Source organism: Lactuca saligna, chromosome 4 (genome assembly GCF_052625555.1).
Source record: "Lactuca saligna cultivar CGN05327 chromosome 4, ASM5262555v1, whole genome shotgun sequence".
NCBI lineage: Eukaryota > Viridiplantae > Streptophyta > Magnoliopsida > Asterales > Asteraceae > Lactuca > Lactuca saligna.
Window position 1 is genome coordinate 199,275,435 of NC_136420.1, and position 19,499 is coordinate 199,294,933.

General features: G+C 32.3%; 2 protein-coding genes and 1 long non-coding RNA gene across 4 annotated transcripts; 2 read left to right on the top strand and 1 right to left on the bottom strand.

Annotated features, from left to right (window-relative positions):
* Nucleotides 1-885: 885 nt before the first annotated feature.
* RCE1 (RUB1 conjugating enzyme 1) lies at nt 886-3,145 on the bottom strand. 2 transcript variants are annotated; one of them, XM_078991818.1, is made up of 7 exons: nt 2,995-3,113; nt 2,848-2,909; nt 2,145-2,258; nt 1,965-2,073; nt 1,794-1,872; nt 1,589-1,705; nt 886-1,253 (listed from the first exon to the last, which is right to left on the bottom strand). In XM_078991818.1, exons 3-7 carry the CDS (start codon nt 2,251-2,253, stop codon nt 1,116-1,118), a joined length of 552 nt encoding a protein of 183 aa, XP_078847944.1. In that variant the 5' UTR covers nt 2,254-2,258; nt 2,848-2,909; nt 2,995-3,113; the 3' UTR covers nt 886-1,115. The 2 variants fall into 2 exon arrangements, with proteins under 2 accessions (XP_078847944.1, XP_078847945.1); XM_078991819.1 differs by lacking the exon at nt 2,848-2,909 and having other exon boundaries at nt 2,995-3,145.
* Nucleotides 3,146-11,957: 8,812 nt separating this feature from the next.
* Nucleotides 11,958-13,742, top strand: LOC145043236 (uncharacterized). The gene is made up of 3 exons (XR_013680926.1): nt 11,958-12,884; nt 12,987-13,078; nt 13,249-13,742. It is a non-coding gene; the product is annotated as an uncharacterized LOC145043236 (long non-coding RNA).
* A 3,296-nt stretch (nt 13,743-17,038) lies between these two features.
* LOC145040428 (uncharacterized) lies at nt 17,039-17,560 on the top strand. The gene is made up of 2 exons (XM_078988358.1): nt 17,039-17,135; nt 17,229-17,560. The coding sequence occupies exons 1-2, from the start codon at nt 17,039-17,041 to the stop codon at nt 17,558-17,560; spliced, it is 429 nt and encodes a 142-aa protein (XP_078844484.1).
* Nucleotides 17,561-19,499: the final 1,939 nt, after the last annotated feature.

A 19,499-nucleotide genomic window follows, 5' to 3' on the forward strand; every position in this document is an offset into this window, starting at 1 on the left:
CAGAAAAATGACTTATGTAATGGGATAAGACTCAAGGTGATAGCATTTGACAAACGTGTTATTGAGGCGCGTATCATATCTGGAACTAATATTGGAAACCGCACTTTTATTCCAAGAATGTCTTTAACTCCATCAAAAAAGAAGATTCCCTTCAAATTCCAAAGAAGACAGTTTCCATTGCTTGTATGTTTTGCAATGACCATTAATAAGAGTCAGGAACAGTCATTATCCAATGTTGATTTGTTTCTCAAACATCCCGTGTTTTCACATGGTCAATTATATATTGTCTTATCTAGAATTCAAAGCAAAAAAGAATTAAAATTATTAATTCTAGATAAGAATGGTAGTCTCATAAATCAGACTTCCAATGTTGTTTATAAAGAAGTTTTCCAGAATTTATAAACAGTGTTTTTGTACCATCTTTTATTTACTTTTCAAAAATAATACGTCATCCATCATATTAATTAATTAATTTATAATACTTTATTGCATTTCATTTACTCATGTTAATTACAATATCACTATTCTTTATTTTTTGTAAACTTTGATATGTTTTTTATTACTCAACCAAAATGAAAATTATAATTCTATTTCAAATTCTCAACTGTTAGTAACAAATGAAACAAAGATAACTTTGTTGCATAAATAAATTATAATCATTCATCCATGGATATTAAGTACTATTATAACCTTCTATGTTCTATCCAATACCTTTTTATCTCTTATGTGCAACTCCATAACAACTCAAACGCTACAAGAACACACACTCAAGGTGTGATTTTTGTGAATGGTTTATCTCATCTCCCATATAATGACATAATGTCATTATATACACATAAAATTGGTTTCTACATATAATAAACAAAAGAGAATATAACAAGAGAATGAAGCAACATCAACATTAACATGAGATTCTTTTATCTTCCCAGAAACACATCATAGTTTTACAAGACAATATGACAAGTGAGACCCGAAACAATGGCATTCAACAGAGTTACAAACAAACAAATACCATTTTGATTTTTGCATAAACACCTTCAACCCCCCAAACTTTCTCCCAATTTGCAAAAAAGACCCTTGGGAACACAGACTTATTTCCACCATGACTTCATACTTCATATGCACCTGGTGAAGAAGGTCTGGCCCACATACCCACCCGCCATTGCTCTTCTCACATTCGACTCAAACATCTTCGGGTTGTCTCTCAACACTGCAGCTGCCTCTCTGTTCAATGGATCCTCATGATTCGGCTCCTACACAAAAAATTAATAATCAAAAGGGCATTCTCATCTTTTTGCACACGACAAACTCCTTATCCCACCTTTTTACATAGCACAAAAAGTCAAGCTTTATTTTATTGACATCCAAGTCATGCAACAGTACAACCTGTTCTGTTTTGTCTTGTCTTTATAGGTGAGAGAAATGAAGAGGGCGTTTATGTCTTTTGCAAAAAAGCAAAACCCTCCCACCAAGTTTCGCCTTTTTGGGTGGTATAAAAAGTGAAACTTTATCCGACTGACACTGACTGATGTATGTGAAACACAGCACAACCTGTTATGTCAGGTGATGTTAAAGATATGGAGTTTACCGTGAAAAGATGATACAAGCCATAGATGATGGTGTTTATGTTGAGGACTGGTTTCCAATCTTCACGAAGAATGTTGAGGCAAACATTTCCATCCAAGTCAATGTTGGGGTGATAAACCTACATACAAATGGCATAATCAATATAATTATATGTTGAATGAGAAATTTTAATTAAAGAAATCAAAATTGTGAAGAGTGTTTCTCACTTTAGTTTTGCATTTGACCTTTGGTGCTTCATGGGGATAGATGGATGAAATCTGGAAGGTGAATGTAAATGTGCCACCTCTGAAATCAGATAAGAAGATAATCAGTTGGATAAAAGAAAGATAAATATGCATAGAAATTGATACACATATGATTTTGTTGCAGATACTTACAAGTAGTATCCATCATCAGGCCGAATGGTTACTTCAAAGTTCATGAGATCATCTTTTCCATTTGGGAATGATATGCTACATGTCTTGGGTAGGTTTAATTCACTTATATCTGCAAAAAGAATTTAAAAAAAAATGAATTTTGCAAAAGCAGAATCATGATTTGATTTGAAGTAACTTTACCTTTGTGAAGACGCAATTCGCCTGCACTTTGCTTCTTAACAGGTGGTTTGCCATTAGAATTTTCTGCAAGTTCTCTTTGTTTCTCCTTGACTTTAAACAATTTAATCATTATACCTATAGTGAAACAAGAGAGAATAAGTAAAATTAGTGTAGGAAACATTAGTATTTAACTATTTATGTATTGACCTTTATAAAACAGATGTACACACAAGCAAGATCCTGTGATATTGATGATCAAATGACAGCTGTTGATGGAACTAGCAACAAAATGAAAATAAATCTAGAAGATAACTGAATTTCACTATCAATCTCAAATTTTGCACTCTAAACACTATCTGATTCACAGAAAGGGAAAATATGTTCCCGAAATACTACGTATTTCACATTTGAGCAAAACACAGGGTAAATAACCGATGAATAAGATGGATTTTCACAGAATCTATCATGAAAGTCAGCGTAAGGGTAAAGCGAACTATAAGAAAACAATTAAAGGAAGCTTAGCAGTTGAGGAAACAATAAAAGCCCAATAATATCATCGGTTGCCAAAATTAGGGCACAAAATCAGTGGCCGGGATATTTAAAAGCGGAAACTAATCCGGTCAAAAAACAACTACTAGCTAAACCCTGAACAAGCAAATCCAAAACGAAGAAAGTCGAAACAAATACTTAGATCAAACCAGAAAAAAGAGAGAAATGAACTCACGATTAGTCAAAATCAAAACCTGAGCTACAGAATTGTTTCTTAAAAGGTAGCAATATTGCGATCTGATCGAATAACACGGAAATCAGGCGTCTTTATTCAATGATTATATGCATGTACATGTGATTTACAAGCATAAAGGAAGCTAACCTGTTGGATCAAAAGCCGAGTAAAAGGAGAGAAGAGAGGAGGAAAGAAAGATATTTGGGATTTCGGGGAGAGGGTTCTTATCGAAACAGATGGTGAGAGAATCTACACGAAACGACGCTGAAAGCAAGTCTACTTTTTCGAAATATGGCTTCTCCCAATTTATATTCCTAATAGTGATGTATTTTTTATTTTTCTTGTTATTGTATTATACTTCACATTTTTTTGTTATATCTATAAATTATCTTTACTATATTATTAAACATATTGTTTGTTTGTTGAAAATTAAGAGGTATAATACGTATTACCTCATATATAAGTACACGTATTACACGGTATTACCTTATCTCTTGATGTTACCCTAATCTCCTCTACACACAAACAGTCGCCATCAAACCAAATATCATGTCTCTGTTTATCTCTTCACCCTCGCGACGTCAGGTGTTCTTCCCTGACTCCGGCAACATCACACACAAGCAGCGCACCACCACCTGTCTCCACCAAAGATGCAATCGACGCCCTGGAAGTCCACCTTTTCCGCCACCGTTGTCCGCCACTTCTACCTTTTGTCAAGACGAGTAGCCCTAACCCTATCATGCCACCATGATCAACCACCATCTTGTCGTCGTCACTACAACCTATCAGTGGGTTACCATCCACCTAAATGTTCCTCCATCTCAACTGCATTATTGACGCCATGGAAGTCCACCTTTTCGTCCGTTTCTTAGCAAGCCACAACGATCGGATACAAAATGGATGTGCACCGATTTGGAGGAAACTCTGGTATGTTGGTGTGTTCATGTAAATCATTGTTACTAATATCAATTTGTGACACGGGTGATGTTTCAAGTCAATGTGTTAACTTCGGCATTACTAAGGTAGTGTTTTTTTTTGTCTGCAGATCTGCGAGATCTCTTCTGTCTACGCCGTGCAGACCACGCGCAGACATTAGTATTCGCAGACTGTTTGTTTTTTTGAAAACTACAGACCTAAGAATGTCTGCGCGCCCTCTTCTTGGCGCAGATGTGGACCAGAGTCTTCTAACATCTTCAGACATCTAAAAAACATATATATCTTTATTTTTTTTAAGTTTTTTTTCAATTTATATTTTTTCCAACTTTATTAATGATAAACAATTTGAAAAAAAAAATTACAAAACTTAAAAAAAACATTTGACGATACAAACATGATATTTTTAACAAATTTATAAATAAAAATTTATTATAATAATAGTCGTTGAAGTTGTTTATATAGATATGAAAAAAAATCATAATATATTCTTATATTTTTTTGCCAAAATTTTGTAAAACTTTATTTAATAGAGTATGATCAATTTCTCGAGAAAATATTTATCGTACGTTTTTAATAGATTTTAATTGAAAAAATCGATGTTTATTTTCATCTATTTATGTATCAAATTCTTTGATCACTAATTATAATGTTTAGTTATAACATTTACAATCAAAGTTGTTCGTTTTAATCAAATATGTATGTGAATTAATACCATTTTTATTTTTATTTTTTATATAATAATCCATAACAGTTGATCTAGATTCGTTATATATTTATAATAAAGTCGTAAAAATATATAAAAAAATCGCTTTGAAGTTTTAAAAAATCAGTTTATTTAGATTTCAGTTTATTTTAATAGCCCACAGATGTTAAAAAAACAAACAGTCTTTTTTTTTCAGACTGCAGATGTTTGGTCCACCTCTTCTACTGCAGAGGTCTACAGATGTGGTCCGCAGATTGCAGACATTTTGCCTCAGAAAAAACAAACAGCACCTAAATTGTTGATCTATAACGTCATGAACGATAGAACAACTAGTTAATTTGATGATGGTGACCATGTTTTTTATCTCACTACAGGACGATTTTGAATTCAATTAGACCATGGGTGATAGTTAGTACTCTTTCTCTCTAATAACTTTCAGGTATAATCTACATGTTAATTTCTCGAATGGTGATCAACTTTGATTTCACTTGAAATTACAAAATTGCTAGAACCCTTCATCTTATCACTACTTGTTGGCAGTCCTTCTGGGAAGCTTGCTTGTTCATATTGAACACGCCCTAACAGTTGTTGGCTCTGGTCAAACCTCTTTAGGAATGAAAAGTGATTACACTTTACAAGCTTGCATTTCTTGTTATAACAAATTTCTATAGCATGATGGGATATCATTTGAGGCTTGAGCAACAAGTTTACTATTTGGAAATTCGTGGTATAAAACTCTATTTGCATCTCATAAAATTTAAGTGATGACTTCAAAGTTTAGGTTCATTTTTCTATAACTATTAGAATCTGGTCATGTAACAGATTTTAATTCTATATGAAATTCTATAATGTGAAAGGTGTTGCACTAATTTACCTGATATCATAAACATAGAAATAGGTGTGATATGCAAATGTAAAAGTAAATGGATTTCCATCATTATTTGTATTTCTGATCCGGGATATCAACATCAAGTCTCCAGTAGGTCCCTTAGTAATCCTCAGTCAATATTCAAAGCTACAAATGAACATAAAAAATAGAATATAGTTATTTATGAGAAAGATAAAGCACAAAGTATCTAAGATTAAAAAAAATAGAATAAAAAATGTGTCTGTGAGGCCATACCTTCAGATCCTCTTCAGCGGGCTTAAGTAGCAAATCAACAAAAACTCTACTGGTGGTATTGGATGGAAAACGAGGTGGATTAATGTCTACAATCCAAATTCTATTTCTAGCAAATCCATGTGCTTCAAGAGTTCCTAGATTTGAGAATTGCATCAAGGAAACATGTTACATTGAGTATAATGAATCCAAAAATAGTGTATTAAATAGAAGAAAGATATAGGCACATACTTGAGGAAAGCATAAAGGAATACCCCCATGTATTGCCTTTGGAGGCTTAAAGATTGCCTGAAAAATACATGCATTTTTTGGATTAATCAAAACAACATAAAAATCACATCCAATTAAAGATTATAAATAGGAGTGTGAAAGCATTCATCAAAAGAGAATTTACGGATAGCTGACACCTTACTACTACCGACAAAAAGCAACTCTTCTCCATGTTCATTTTTCCAAGATGTCACGTGACCTCCATGCAGATATACTTGTAAGAATAGAAGATTAATAACATTTAAGTGGTTCTTACATAGTAGGCAACATAATTTCAAACAGAGATCTACACTTGCCAAAGATAATTCTGATTAAAAAAAACATTCTAATGGCCTTAGTGTTTGAAGGCACAAACAAACATGTGAAATATAATGTGTTGCAATTCCTCTTTTGGCTCCACAATTTTTAAATGAAAACCAGGAAATATAGTTCACATATTCCACGATGACTATCCCAGTAATATTAAATTTTATAAGGATATTGACGTAATATTTAAAGTTTGCAAGGATATATATGAAATTCTCCCATATATATATATATATATATATATATATATATATATATATATATATATATGTGTGTGTGTGTGTGTGTGTGTGTGTGTATCATCAATATGGAATTATTGTTTTTGTTAGTGTTTGATATGCATTTATTCTATTGTCTGTTAATAATTAGTAGAGTTAAGTGTTACAAATACAATACAGCTATATATTTATGTTAATTCATATAAAATATTTTTTAACAATACAAATGTAACAAATTATTATTTTTAATTATTTATTATAAATATGTTGATCTTATGCCCTTTTATGTTTCATAAAATAGTAATTTTTTATGCAAATAAGATAAAGAAATTATGCTATATAGATTAATAAAATAATCTAATTTTATTGCACTTTTTTGCTATAAGCACTAATAACCAATTAGAATATGGTCATGGCTGCTATGTTGAAACTATTTCACGTTCTTTGTTGTTATATTGCTTACATGTTTTACCTGCTGATTGCAGCTGCTAATGGTGTTGTAATTGCAATAGAAAAGAAATTACCATCCATTATGGTTGACGAAACATCTGTGAGTACAAATTTCTTTCTTTTTATTTTTTACTAAAACCAGTTCAAGAGGGTTAGGTTAATCTTCGATTCTAAAATCCAAATTTGTTGACTTCAGGTAAAAAGATTCAGATATTAACACCTAACATTGGAGTGGTATATATGTATGTTTCATAATATCTATCAACATGAAATAACATGGCACTAGACCAAGTGATGCTACTCAAAATGGTCATGAAGCAAAGTCAAATATTCATGAGGTTCATGTGTCACAAGTAAAACTTTATATCATCCATTTTTTTATCTATGTTATTTGTAATTAAATTTTATTTTATACAAACAGCTAGATGAATAATTTTTGGGGAAAATTATGAGAAACCATTATGTTTTTGGAAGTTTTGTTGTTTTACCACTTATGGTGATATATATATATATATATATATATATATATATATATATATATATATATATATATATATATATATATATATATATATCCAACTTCACCATTTTTCTTACTTGTATCATGTTTCAAAACTAATTGTTATACAATTTTGTTTAAAAAATATAATTTTCCTTACTTTGTCGTGTTAAGTTAATATATATATATATATATATATATATATATATATATATATATATATATATATATATATATATATTTTATTTACAATTTACTAACACATTTTCAACTAATGATTTTAATAAAGCTTGGTTGCTTACATGTTTTCCAAAAAAAAATCCAATACAATGTCTTTATCTTTGAAAATGATGTCATTTTATGAAACAAAATAATTACAATTTTTAATTATTTTTTAGTGAGGATTATTGATAAAACAAGTTTTAATTATTTTTTGTATGATTTAAAATATTTTTGGTATGATTTAAAATATTTTTGGTATGATTTATGATAGTTATTAAATTGACTTATAAATTATTTTAATATATTTGTTAATGTTAGTATTTATGGTATGATATCAATTTTTTAATGTTAATATTTTTAGTATGATATTATCTTAATTAAAATATTACAATAATATGATTAATTTTGGTATGATTTAAAATATTTTTGGTATGATTTATGAGAGTTATTAAACTGATTTTTAAATTATTTTAGTATATTTGTTAATGTTAGTATTTATGGTATTATATCGATTTGCTTAATTTTGGAATGATTATCATTTTCCAAAATATATCATAGAATATTTTATTCGAGCTATAAATCTAATATATGTTCTTACTTTTTACTCTTACAACACAATTCACCAACAAGGAATCAGGAACGAGAATACTACTTCATATCATTGCATTGCATTTCTGGATACAAATTCAGGTTATTTTACTTCTTCTATATGTTATAACTTGCAGTGAGTATGATATTTTATTTTTTACTTCTTCTGTTTAAAGTGATTGACTTCTTCTTATCTCTTCTATTTGAAGTGACAAACTTATTCTGTTTGAAATGATAAAATTCTTCTGCCTCAAATAATATATATATATATATATATATGTGTGTGTGTGTGTGTATGTGTGTATTTGTTTGTGACATCCTATATATGTATATGTATATGTTGGGACATTGTGTGCTTGTGTATTTGAGTGAATATTGTTTCGAAAATATGTCATGTTCTAATTTGTGATATTATATTCGAAAAATATCATATTCTAATTTATGAGTGAATATTGTTTCGAAATTTGTAGTGACAAAGAACATCGTTTGGCATGCAGAATTAAAGCTTGCACAATTGAACATGGTGATTTGGGTGTTTAAGAGATATATTGAATGTATATGGTGTTTACAAAAAGGATCTAGATCTAGATTACATAATTAACACACACTTACACACTCACTTCTACATCTCTCAAGCACACCTCTACAAGTGGTATGAACCCACTATTTATAGAGGTGTTTACATGTCTCTCTCTCACTCTAACTAACAAATGGGCCTAAAGGCTAAAGCACCACATGCAAGTGGGTTTTACAAAAGTCAAACATTTACAAAGTCATGAATGAATAACTTTGCACCCCAACATTCTCCCCCTCAAAGTTAGGAATGAATGACTCACTTCAAATCTTCCAAAATCAAGCACTACGCGGTTCGAGCCTCAAAGGTGACACATGTCGAAACGAACTTCAATCTTCAATTCTTCCATGACTCTTCAATTTGGGCTCTAGGGTGTGAGACCATACAATCCGAGCAGCAACGAATGATCAAGAGTATTCCAAACTCCAAAGAATCACCCAAAATTGCGCATAAAAACACACCCCAAAAATCTTCAATAAAACCAAACCCATTTCGAATACATCACTTCCGAACTTCCAATTGCATCATCTCGTAGCTTCCAAACTCAAGATCACTTCGGTCTTCAAATCCACGTAATATGAAAAATTCAAGTTCGAATTTCCATATAAAACTTCTCCCCCTTTTTATAATTGAAATTTGATTATAAAACTCCAAGGAAAAAGAACGTGCTTTATTTAGAATTTTTCATGTCAAAACTCCCCCTTAACATGTGACATAAACTTTGTGCTTCAATCCGGAAAACCCAAAAAATAATCAATTTTTATTGCCGTTCACGGATCGCCTTTGACAAAATTTCTCAAAAGTGGGTAGAAATTGTCAATTTCAAAATTCTGCAGTGACCCGTTGCGCCAAAAACAACCAAATATGCGAAACACACTCCCATTTGCGAAACTGGGTAGAATGTGAAAATTTGCACAAACTGCAGGGACCAAATTTGAAAATTTTGCAATTTCATCATTTTATGACCCCATTTGCGAAATTGGACCACTTATATTATTTCTTGAATAGAGCAGGGGCCAAATGCGAAACTCTTACCTTTCTTCTTCCCATATTCACTAATCAGTAAAAACTTCGCATTTTCATTCAATTTCCTTCTTCTTCGCATCTTGTATCCATCCGTCTTTGAGTTCATTCGCATTTCAGTTGTTTGAGAAACCCAGATGCAAAACCCATCAATCCATAGATGCGAACACAATACTGATCTTTGACTCCAAACATGCGAAACCAAACTATCAACATCGATTTTGATTCCAAGCCATCGTCAATTTATCAAATGTGAATTGCTTCAACTGTTCGCATCGTTTTCTGATTATCAAATCGACTTCAATCATGCGAAATCTTCAATCGTTCATTCAAAATCATTCAGAAATCGACATCAAACAAACTCTCATCAACATTGATCCATACATCGATTCTCCGAACATCGATCCTTTAGGGTAGACCTTCCTCAGTTCGTTCTTCAAACACTTAAACAATCTACTCCAAATGTTCGAAGAATTCACCCCAAAATATTTGTCGATTGAAAATCTTCATTCACGAACACAAGTATTCATAAAGTTCATTGATTCTAAATCAGAATTGTTTTCCAGTTCGTTATCAAAATCATCATCACCAGTATCAAACACCTTCCAATTATCAACATCAGGATATCAAAATCGACTTTCCAACCATCTGTAAACATTCGACTGAGTATTCAACATTCTTTGCTTTTAATCTCTCATCCTTCCCAATCGTTATTTAACAATCAACCTCAAATCATCAACATTTGAAGTCGATTTCAATACCAAAATGATATTCTTTGTTCATTTTTAACCATCGAACAATAAATCAATTTTGATGATTTCAATTTTGACTTTCAAAATCTTGTTTGATTTTTAATTAAGAGACTTGTGATACAAAAGAACAACGAAGATCAATTAAATCATCATCGATTGAAAAAAAAATGAGAAACCGAGATGAAGAACTCAAGAACAATCGATTAAGAACAGATACAGATGAAGTCAATGGTACAACTCAGTAAAGTGTATGATAAAGTCGACTGAGAATCGTATTTCTTTTGGATTAACTCACATAGATCGGATCTTTTAATTGAACAATTGAGCCCCAAATGATTTATCAATGAACTGTGAGATTGGGCTGAAGATTTGGACATGAGCAGTAAACGATCATGGGCTTATTTTGTTTAACTCAAAATTTTGATTAACAAAAGATCGAAGAATCAAACTAATTTAGAATTAAAATTTGGATTCAAGTGATCAATTTCAAAAATTCGAGAATCGAATCAAACAACAAATATGATTGGATCGGGCTTGATCAATGAAAAATTATTGGATCACAACAAATGGAATTTTCAACGAAAATTTGATCCAATGAGTCAAACGATCACAAATCAAGAACACAACGCACAATTTTAACGAATTTACAAGAGATCATAGAGTGAGACTCACCAAAATTGATCAAATTGCGACAAAAGTTGCCGAACCGAGAATCGTTCTTCAAAAGTCACGTTGATCGTGAAAACCAAGCTCTGATACCAATTGTAGTGACAAAGAACATGGTTTGGCATGCGAAATTAAAGCTTGCACAATTGAACATGGTGATTTGGGTGTTTAAGAGATATATTGAATGTATATGGTGTTTACAAAAAGGATCTAGATCTAGACTACATAATTAACACACACTTACACACTCACTTCTACATCTCTCAAGCACACCTCTACAAGTGGTATGAACCCACTATTTATAAAGGTGTTTACATGTATCTCTCTCACTCTAACTAACAAATGGGTCTAAAGGCTAAAACACCACATGCAAGTGTGTTTTACAAAAATCAAACATTTACAAAATCATAAATGAATAATTTTGCACCCCAACAAAAATATATCATGTTCTAATTATACAATAGATTAAAATTCTCCACCCTTAGTTACAGTAAAGTGACTAAGGGATTAACATAATTGGTCTCCAGGTATTTGTATATGGTCAACATAATTGGTCTCCAGGTATTTGTATATGGTCAATTTTTTTTTTTTTTTTTTTTTATTTTTTATTTTTTATTTTTTATTTTTTATTTTTTTATTTTTTTTTTTTTCAGGGCCTTTGAGATCATTTTTGAAATTAAAGTTGTATACGTCTTCTTTGTATTTGTAGTTACCTTTGTAAGCCAATGAGATTAAAATCAGTGTTATTCTTATTCACACCTACGTGTTATGGTTTGCTCCCCCACCTCCTACTATTACCAATTACATACGAACAACTTGGAAATATCCCCATATACTCGACTCTTCGTCTCTCTTTCTTCATTCTCTGGATTGTTCTCTCTCTATCCCTTTCTATTACAGCCAATCGTTTCCACCTTCCGCCTCCTTCCTCATCGCATTCTTCCCAATTCCCTAAATCGCACCCTCCATTATCTCTAAAACCCTCAATCTACACAAACGGACGTTACATTTGGCTTCTGTATCTCTGTCATCTCTTCAATTTTTTGGATCATGTCTCAGATAATCAGAGAAACATTTGAAGGTGTAGAGATTGGGGGAGATTGAGAGGGAAGAACGAAGAAGCAACAACTTACACTGGCGCTCCATCATTCCACCGATTCCCCCCTCTGCTTGCTTTCATTCACCAAAAAAACGAAGACGAAGAACAACAGTGATAACCCACCAACTTCTACAGCCTTCTGCTAGTAGGAGGGAGCAATAACTACCTAAATTTTTTTTTCTTCATCTGCTAAAGAAGCATCAGACCTCTTTTTTTTATTTGATTTTGTTGGTTTTTTGATTCTCCATTCTAAAGCTTAGTAAAGCCTCAACTGAATTATGCCCACCAACTGTTTGTCAAAATGCCAAGCAGAGATTTTTGGTTTGTTACATCATTGGTTGCACATATGGTCAATGTAACCTCACCAGATCTCTATAATTTGTGATTGAGGACAAATGCTTTTCTTGATTCAAATGATTCTTGTGTTAAATCATGAATTGATCCTCATGTCCCCCCCCCCCCCCCTTTTTTTTTTTTTTCTTTTATATTGAATTATTAATTATTTCTACAAACACGTGAAATGCTAGAGCAGAAAGAAAAAAGGCTTCTAAAGAAAGTTGGTGTAAAGGTTGAACAGAGAAAGGGGTTCACTAGAGCGAAAAACAAAAGGGGTATTAATACTTAACCTTATTATTCTGTGCACTCTTAATCTCTTATTGTTTGCAAAGTCAATTTATTCTAAAAATGTTGTTTCTCATTATGGAATAATTCAGCTGCAATACAGAGTGTTTGAAGCGAAAAGTATTTTATGAACAACAAGTTTGTTTAATAGTTTGGCAATTTTCAATTCCGTGTTCATGATCAGGTGCCTTTAAATTTTTGTATCATTATTAAATTTACTGTTGAAATAAGAACTAAGCCTCATGTACTTACATGGATGGTGTATGGAGATTTCAACGTGTTCGCCCTCTATTGTCAGGTTTACATTTTTACTTTTTGCTAATGCAACTTTTACTTTTTGCCCTCCATTGTCAGGTTTACAGATTTCAACGATGGCGGTTTCAGGTTTCGTCAAATAGGAGTAGTTGATACCTCCTGCAAATGGGGTTACTTTTGGGGATTATGCAGTAAAAGACACCTCAAGAAGGTTAATATCCAACATAGTTTTTTGTTCTTGATTGCTTTTATATTTTTCTTTCAGGTTTTGGTGTTAACATGAGTTTATATTCAACAGATGCATTAGAACCTCAAATCACTTCTTTATATGCACATAAACAGTGTCATACTGATAAAATGCTATTTAATTATCGTGTGTACTCTTTGACATTTTTTGGTGATTTAAACAATTGCATTATGAAGTTGCATGTCACAGCTGTTCGCATGTACACAGTTCAATCTGCAAAATATTTCGAAAAGGAGAAGGATGCTGGTATGGTTCTTCAACATGGTTAATTTTTTTTGGTTCTCTTTATAACAAAGGTTACTGGGATTTGGTATCTATATGAAATAACAATGGGGAGGGATTGTCACATCCTAATATAATATCTCCTATATCTAATGACCTGAAATAAAAGAAGACAGTTGTTGCTACATCTGTTGAAATGCAATCGGTTGCTTTAATTCCAAAAATAATTGCAAGATTAGCCCTTGATTCTTTTTGTTATGTTTTAGGGTTTTTTGAGAAACACATCTTTCGCTGTGCAACTAATCAAATATATACGATAATCTCATGAATTCAGCACTTGAAGAACACAGTTTTGTTATAGATATTGTTTTCAGATATCGTTAGTTTGCATTCGGAAAGTTTTCTTCTATTTTATTACGTTTTTACATAAATGGGTGAATTGCAAAGAATACCAACATACTTTACTGTGACTACCAATGAAGGAAAAGAACTACAGTTACACACAAAAGCAACAACTTCCAACCCCCGCAACGTGGGGGAACACGCATCTAGTTTATGATATTAAGTTCCATGAAATTTGGTTCGACTATTATATGTGCAAATCTCTCAATACACTCTGATCCTAAATGTATTGTTGCATCAATAGTTGGAGAAAAACAGACTTCAAAGATCGAAACATAAAAGAATCATCATCAGAAAAAGATTCATATTTTATCAAGATTTACTTTTACACACAGCTTTTTACTATTCGAAAAAGTATGATTTTTAGAGCAGGGGTGGAGCCAGTAGGGGGGCTAGTGGGTGTTTTGCCCCCCTTAACTCTATTGGTATTAATGTATTATCAGTTAAAGTTTCCCCTCTATATTTTTACGATGTATGTCTTAGCCCCAGTTAATATAAAATTCTAGCTCCGCCCCTGTTTTAAAGGTCAAAACATTTTAAATAACATCAATATCAAATAGTAAAAATCATAAGGATCATATGTATTATCTTTCATTTCTAAAATATAAGTAATATTAACATTTATAAAATTCTAATATCTTTACTATAAAGATAGTTAACCGAATATACTAAATATGAACATTTAACAAAAATTAACTTTTTATTTATTAATATACTATTTTTTTTTTTTTCTATTTTCCGTCCTTTATAATTTAGTTAATTAAGACACGCGCCGCATTTCATCCGATTAATTCTAGATTCATGGATTTTTAGATTAAAAACAAAATAAAGTAAATACATATTTTTTGTTAACGATTAAACCAAATTTTTAAAAGTAAAATGTTTCATTTAAAATATAAATATACCTATAGTGGTATTTTTAATTTTTAATGTATATTTGTAAACATCTAACTCTTTCTTGTATGAATGTGACGTAGATGAGTTTCACGAGATGATTTTAATTCAGTTATATTGTAGTTAGTTAATTTAATCAAATACAATTATGACTTTTACACAGTTAAATCGAGTAGATAGGATCACAATGAATAGAAAATACTTATGATTTTGCTAATTAAGGGGATTCTTTCCATTTTTATCATATTTACATGTTTCAAATTTCAATTGGAAATCAATAACAAAATTAAGAATAATATAATATATAATAATAAATAATAAATAATTCATATTTTTCCAGATTTATATTAATATAGGGGTAGTTTTGGAAATTCAGTTTGACTATTGGAGGCTTAAGAAGATGCCATGTGGCATAAAATATACTCTTTTATTAGATTTTCAAAAGCACGGATTACCACAAACAAATTTTCTCTTAATTATGACACCTAGATATAAGATGAATAATAAACTGGTGTGTGCAACAATTCTCGACCCAATAAGGTTTCCTAAAATGGATGATCTTGTCAAAAGTCACATGATACACGGTCCTTGTGATAGCTTACGAGAAAAAAAAATCCATGTATGTAGGGTGTGCCAAAAATATGTCGTTTCAGATATCATAGTCAATTCAATGAAAATACATCACAATGAGAGGACTCATATCCATTATATAGAAGGAGAAATAATGGAATTGAGGTGACTATAAGAAATACAACATTGGATAATAGATGGGTGGCTCCATACAACCCAAAGTTGTTAATGGTGTTTAATTATCATATCAACGTTTAGGTTTGTTCGAGTATAAAGTCTTTAAAGTACCTCTTCAAATATGTTTATAAGGGTCATGACAAACAAGTTATCCATATTGATAAAGACCAAGAAAATATTTTTATTAATGAGATACGAAAGTTTCAAGACGCACGTTATGTATCCCCTCCTAAGGCATTATGGCGAGTTTTTAACTTTCCTCTTTCACAAATCTACCCTTGTGTGATGGCCTTTCAAATACATCTCCCAAATCAACATTTGGTAGGTTCAAAGACACTGACAGAATGGAAGACATTGTTAATAGGGAGAAAGGGAAAAAAAAATCAATGTTGACGGCTTTTATCGAGAAGAATAAAGAAGATTCCAATGCGAGAAAATATTTGTATAAAGATTTTTCCAAACATTTTACATAGAATTGGAGCAACCATTGTTGGAGGACCAGGAAACATAAATCAATGATCGGTTGACTTTTTTATGCAAATCCAGCTGAAGGAGAGACATACTACCAACGCCTGCTTTTATGTTATATTACTAGGCCCATCTGCTTTGAAGATATATACATAGCCAATGGTGTATTACACCCTACATTTCGAAAAGCAGCTCTTGAAAGAGGTTTAATAGAGACTGATGATAATTTATCACAATGCCTTGTAGAGGCTTCCTTATTTCAATTTTCCAACGCACTTAGATGATTATTTGCAACGATGCTGATTTTTTCTGAACCAGGAAATATTCGCAAGTTATGGGACGACCACTATGATTCTTTCTGAAGATTATAGGAAACAATATGGATGTCCCGAACGAGTGCAAAATATGATCCTCATCGACATTAGAGTCTTCCTAGAATCTCTGAGTAAAAAGCTTAGTGATAACGACCTTCCAAATCTCAGTGCACATATCGATTTACAATCAAGAGGCTATCGTGAGGTGTGAGAAGAATACTCTATAAATGTGGAATATGAAGACTTACATGCACGATACTCTCTCAATCCAGACCAGAAGTTTGCATATGATGAGATAATGAGGCATGTGGATGAAAATATTACGGGTGTGTTCTTCATAGATGGTTCCAGTGGAACTGGAAAGACATTTTGGTACAAAGCTTTGTTGGCCAATATTCGTGCACATGGTCTTATTGCACTTACAACTGCCACGTCAGGCGTTGTGGCTTACAACATGCTAGGAGGGAGAACAACTCATTCATGATTTGGAATTCCCCTCAATCTTAATAATAACTCGATGTGCAATATAACAAAACAAAGCGGGAAAACTCAGCTACTTCGCAAGGAAAAGGTAATCATATGGGATGAAGCAACAATGGCTAAGAGGCAGGCGGTAGAAGCAGTTGATCGGACAATGCAAGACATCACATATGAGAAGCTTCCTTTCGGTGGGAAGATAATGGTTATGGGAGGTGACTTTAGACAAGTGTTGTCGGTTATGAGACGTGACACTCGAGCACATATTGTGGACTCTAGCTTATGAATGTCACCTCTATGGGATTCAGTTAAAAGGCTCCGATTAAATATCAACATGAGAACGGTAAATGACCCATGGTTTTCTGGTTTTTTATTACGAGTCAGTGATGGAAAGGAGGAAACATTGGATGAGACCTTTATTCGTATACCTGATAACATGTCCATTCCATACACTGATAAAAGTAATTCAGTGGACACTCTGGTTGATGCAATATTTCCTTCTTTGCAATCCAAAGGCGTCGATTCAAAATTTATAATTTCAAGGGCGATATTGTCAACTAAAAATGAAAGTGTTGATGAGATTAATAATAAGTTGATCGAACGATTTTTTGGTGAGCAAAAAGTTTACTATAGTTTTTGATGAAGTGGAAGATGACAAAAATACCTTATATCCGATGGAATATTTGAACTCGCTAAATGTTAGTGGTATACCCCCTCATTATCTTCGATTAAAAACCGGGTGCCCAGTAATACTTTTGCGAAATATCGATCCCTCAAATGGGTTATGTAATGGCACCAGATTGATATGTCGAGCTTTCCAACAAAATGTCATTGATGCAGAGATAGCTATTGGTCAACATGCTGGAAAAAGTGTGTTTTTACCAAGAATTCATCTATGTTTGTCTGACGATGAGATGTTCATATTCAAACTAAAGAGAAATTTATTTCCAATTCAACTTAGTTTCTCTATGACAATCAATAAAGCTTAAGGACAAACAATTCCAAATGTTGGTGTTTATCTACCAAAATCGGTATTCTCACATGGCCAACTTTATGTGGCGCTGTCCAGAGGAATATCACGTGTCAATACTAAGGTATTAGTAAAGCCGAAAAAAAACATTTGATAATGATGGAATCTACACACATAACATTGTGTATAAAGAAGTTTTATGTGATTAACAAGGTACAATCAACAACTTATTATTTTACAATTTGTTCAAATATGTATCTTAAATGCTCATTTGATGTTTAATGTAGGGCTAGCCGATGAAGCAACATAATTGCAGATTGTTGTAGTTTATATATTGGACATGTTATAAATGTATAAAACTATATGATTGCAGATTGTTGTAATTTATATATTGTAAAATCAAGTATGAGCTATTAGATGAAATTCCAAATGTATACTCAACTTCTGCCGTATTGTATGACTATGCACCTAGCTAGAAACTTTGGGTTGAAATGAATTATGCGAGACAAAATAGTCTACCAAAAGGTCACAATGAATAACTCACGTCTAAAAGAAACTAATCATCACAATAAAACTATCTTCCGAAAGAAACTCTTTGTCACCCGACGCTTGGTGCAGGTAAACGGCTAGTTTTATATAAAAGCTTTATCTTTTAAAAACTATACTATTATAGTAGCAAACTAGAGGGATTCATGTGTGGCAGCAAATACAATAAAAAAGGATAAAGTCACTCTTCGCCCTCGTTAGTGTCGTGCTCCGCTCGTCCCCTCTCCACCATCTCGAGGAAATCGTTCGTTCCAACTACGAAGGTATGTCATGTGAGCGTGAAAAGGTGGTGGAGGTGCTAACTCCATGTGTTGCATTATAACCTCTAATGAACTACCAACCAACTCATCACGAGACCCGCACATCATGTAAATACACACCAAGTACGTATACCCCTCTCGGATAGTTGTGCAACCTGTGAAGATATAAGATCCATGGGCGTAGCCAATATAGGGAAAGAGTGGGTCTTGGCCCACTCTTGCCCTATATTGACTACACCCCTGGACCTTAGATCTTCACAGGTTGCACACCTATCCGAGAGGGGTATACGTGTATATATATATATATATATATATATATATATATATATATATATATATATATAGTATGTAAAAAAAATATTTTTGTTAAATAAAAGGAATTAGGGTTGTAATATGGTATATTCGATTCAAAACTTGAAATTAGTATAAGAGAATACATTATTGTCTATGTCGATTAGACTCCATTTTAGTTATTTTAATGATGTAAGACAACATTGTGTGCAACTTAAAATAAACAATTTGGTTAAGAATGCATATATGGTTACATTTTGTTATCGTTTGAAAAAAATTTCCACTTGTTCATATTTTGTATATTATTTGGCCAACCCTATAACAAAATCCTGGCTACGCCACTACTAAGATCAATGACGTGTGTTGGCTCATGGATTGGTCCCTCGTCTGGTCTCCTTCTGTTTCTACGATGTTGATGTATTGGCTCCTCCATTCATCTTACCAGGTCATCTCGTGGTATAACATCTCCATCGCCCACATTCTTGACTATGCGCATGATTTCCAATTTTCTA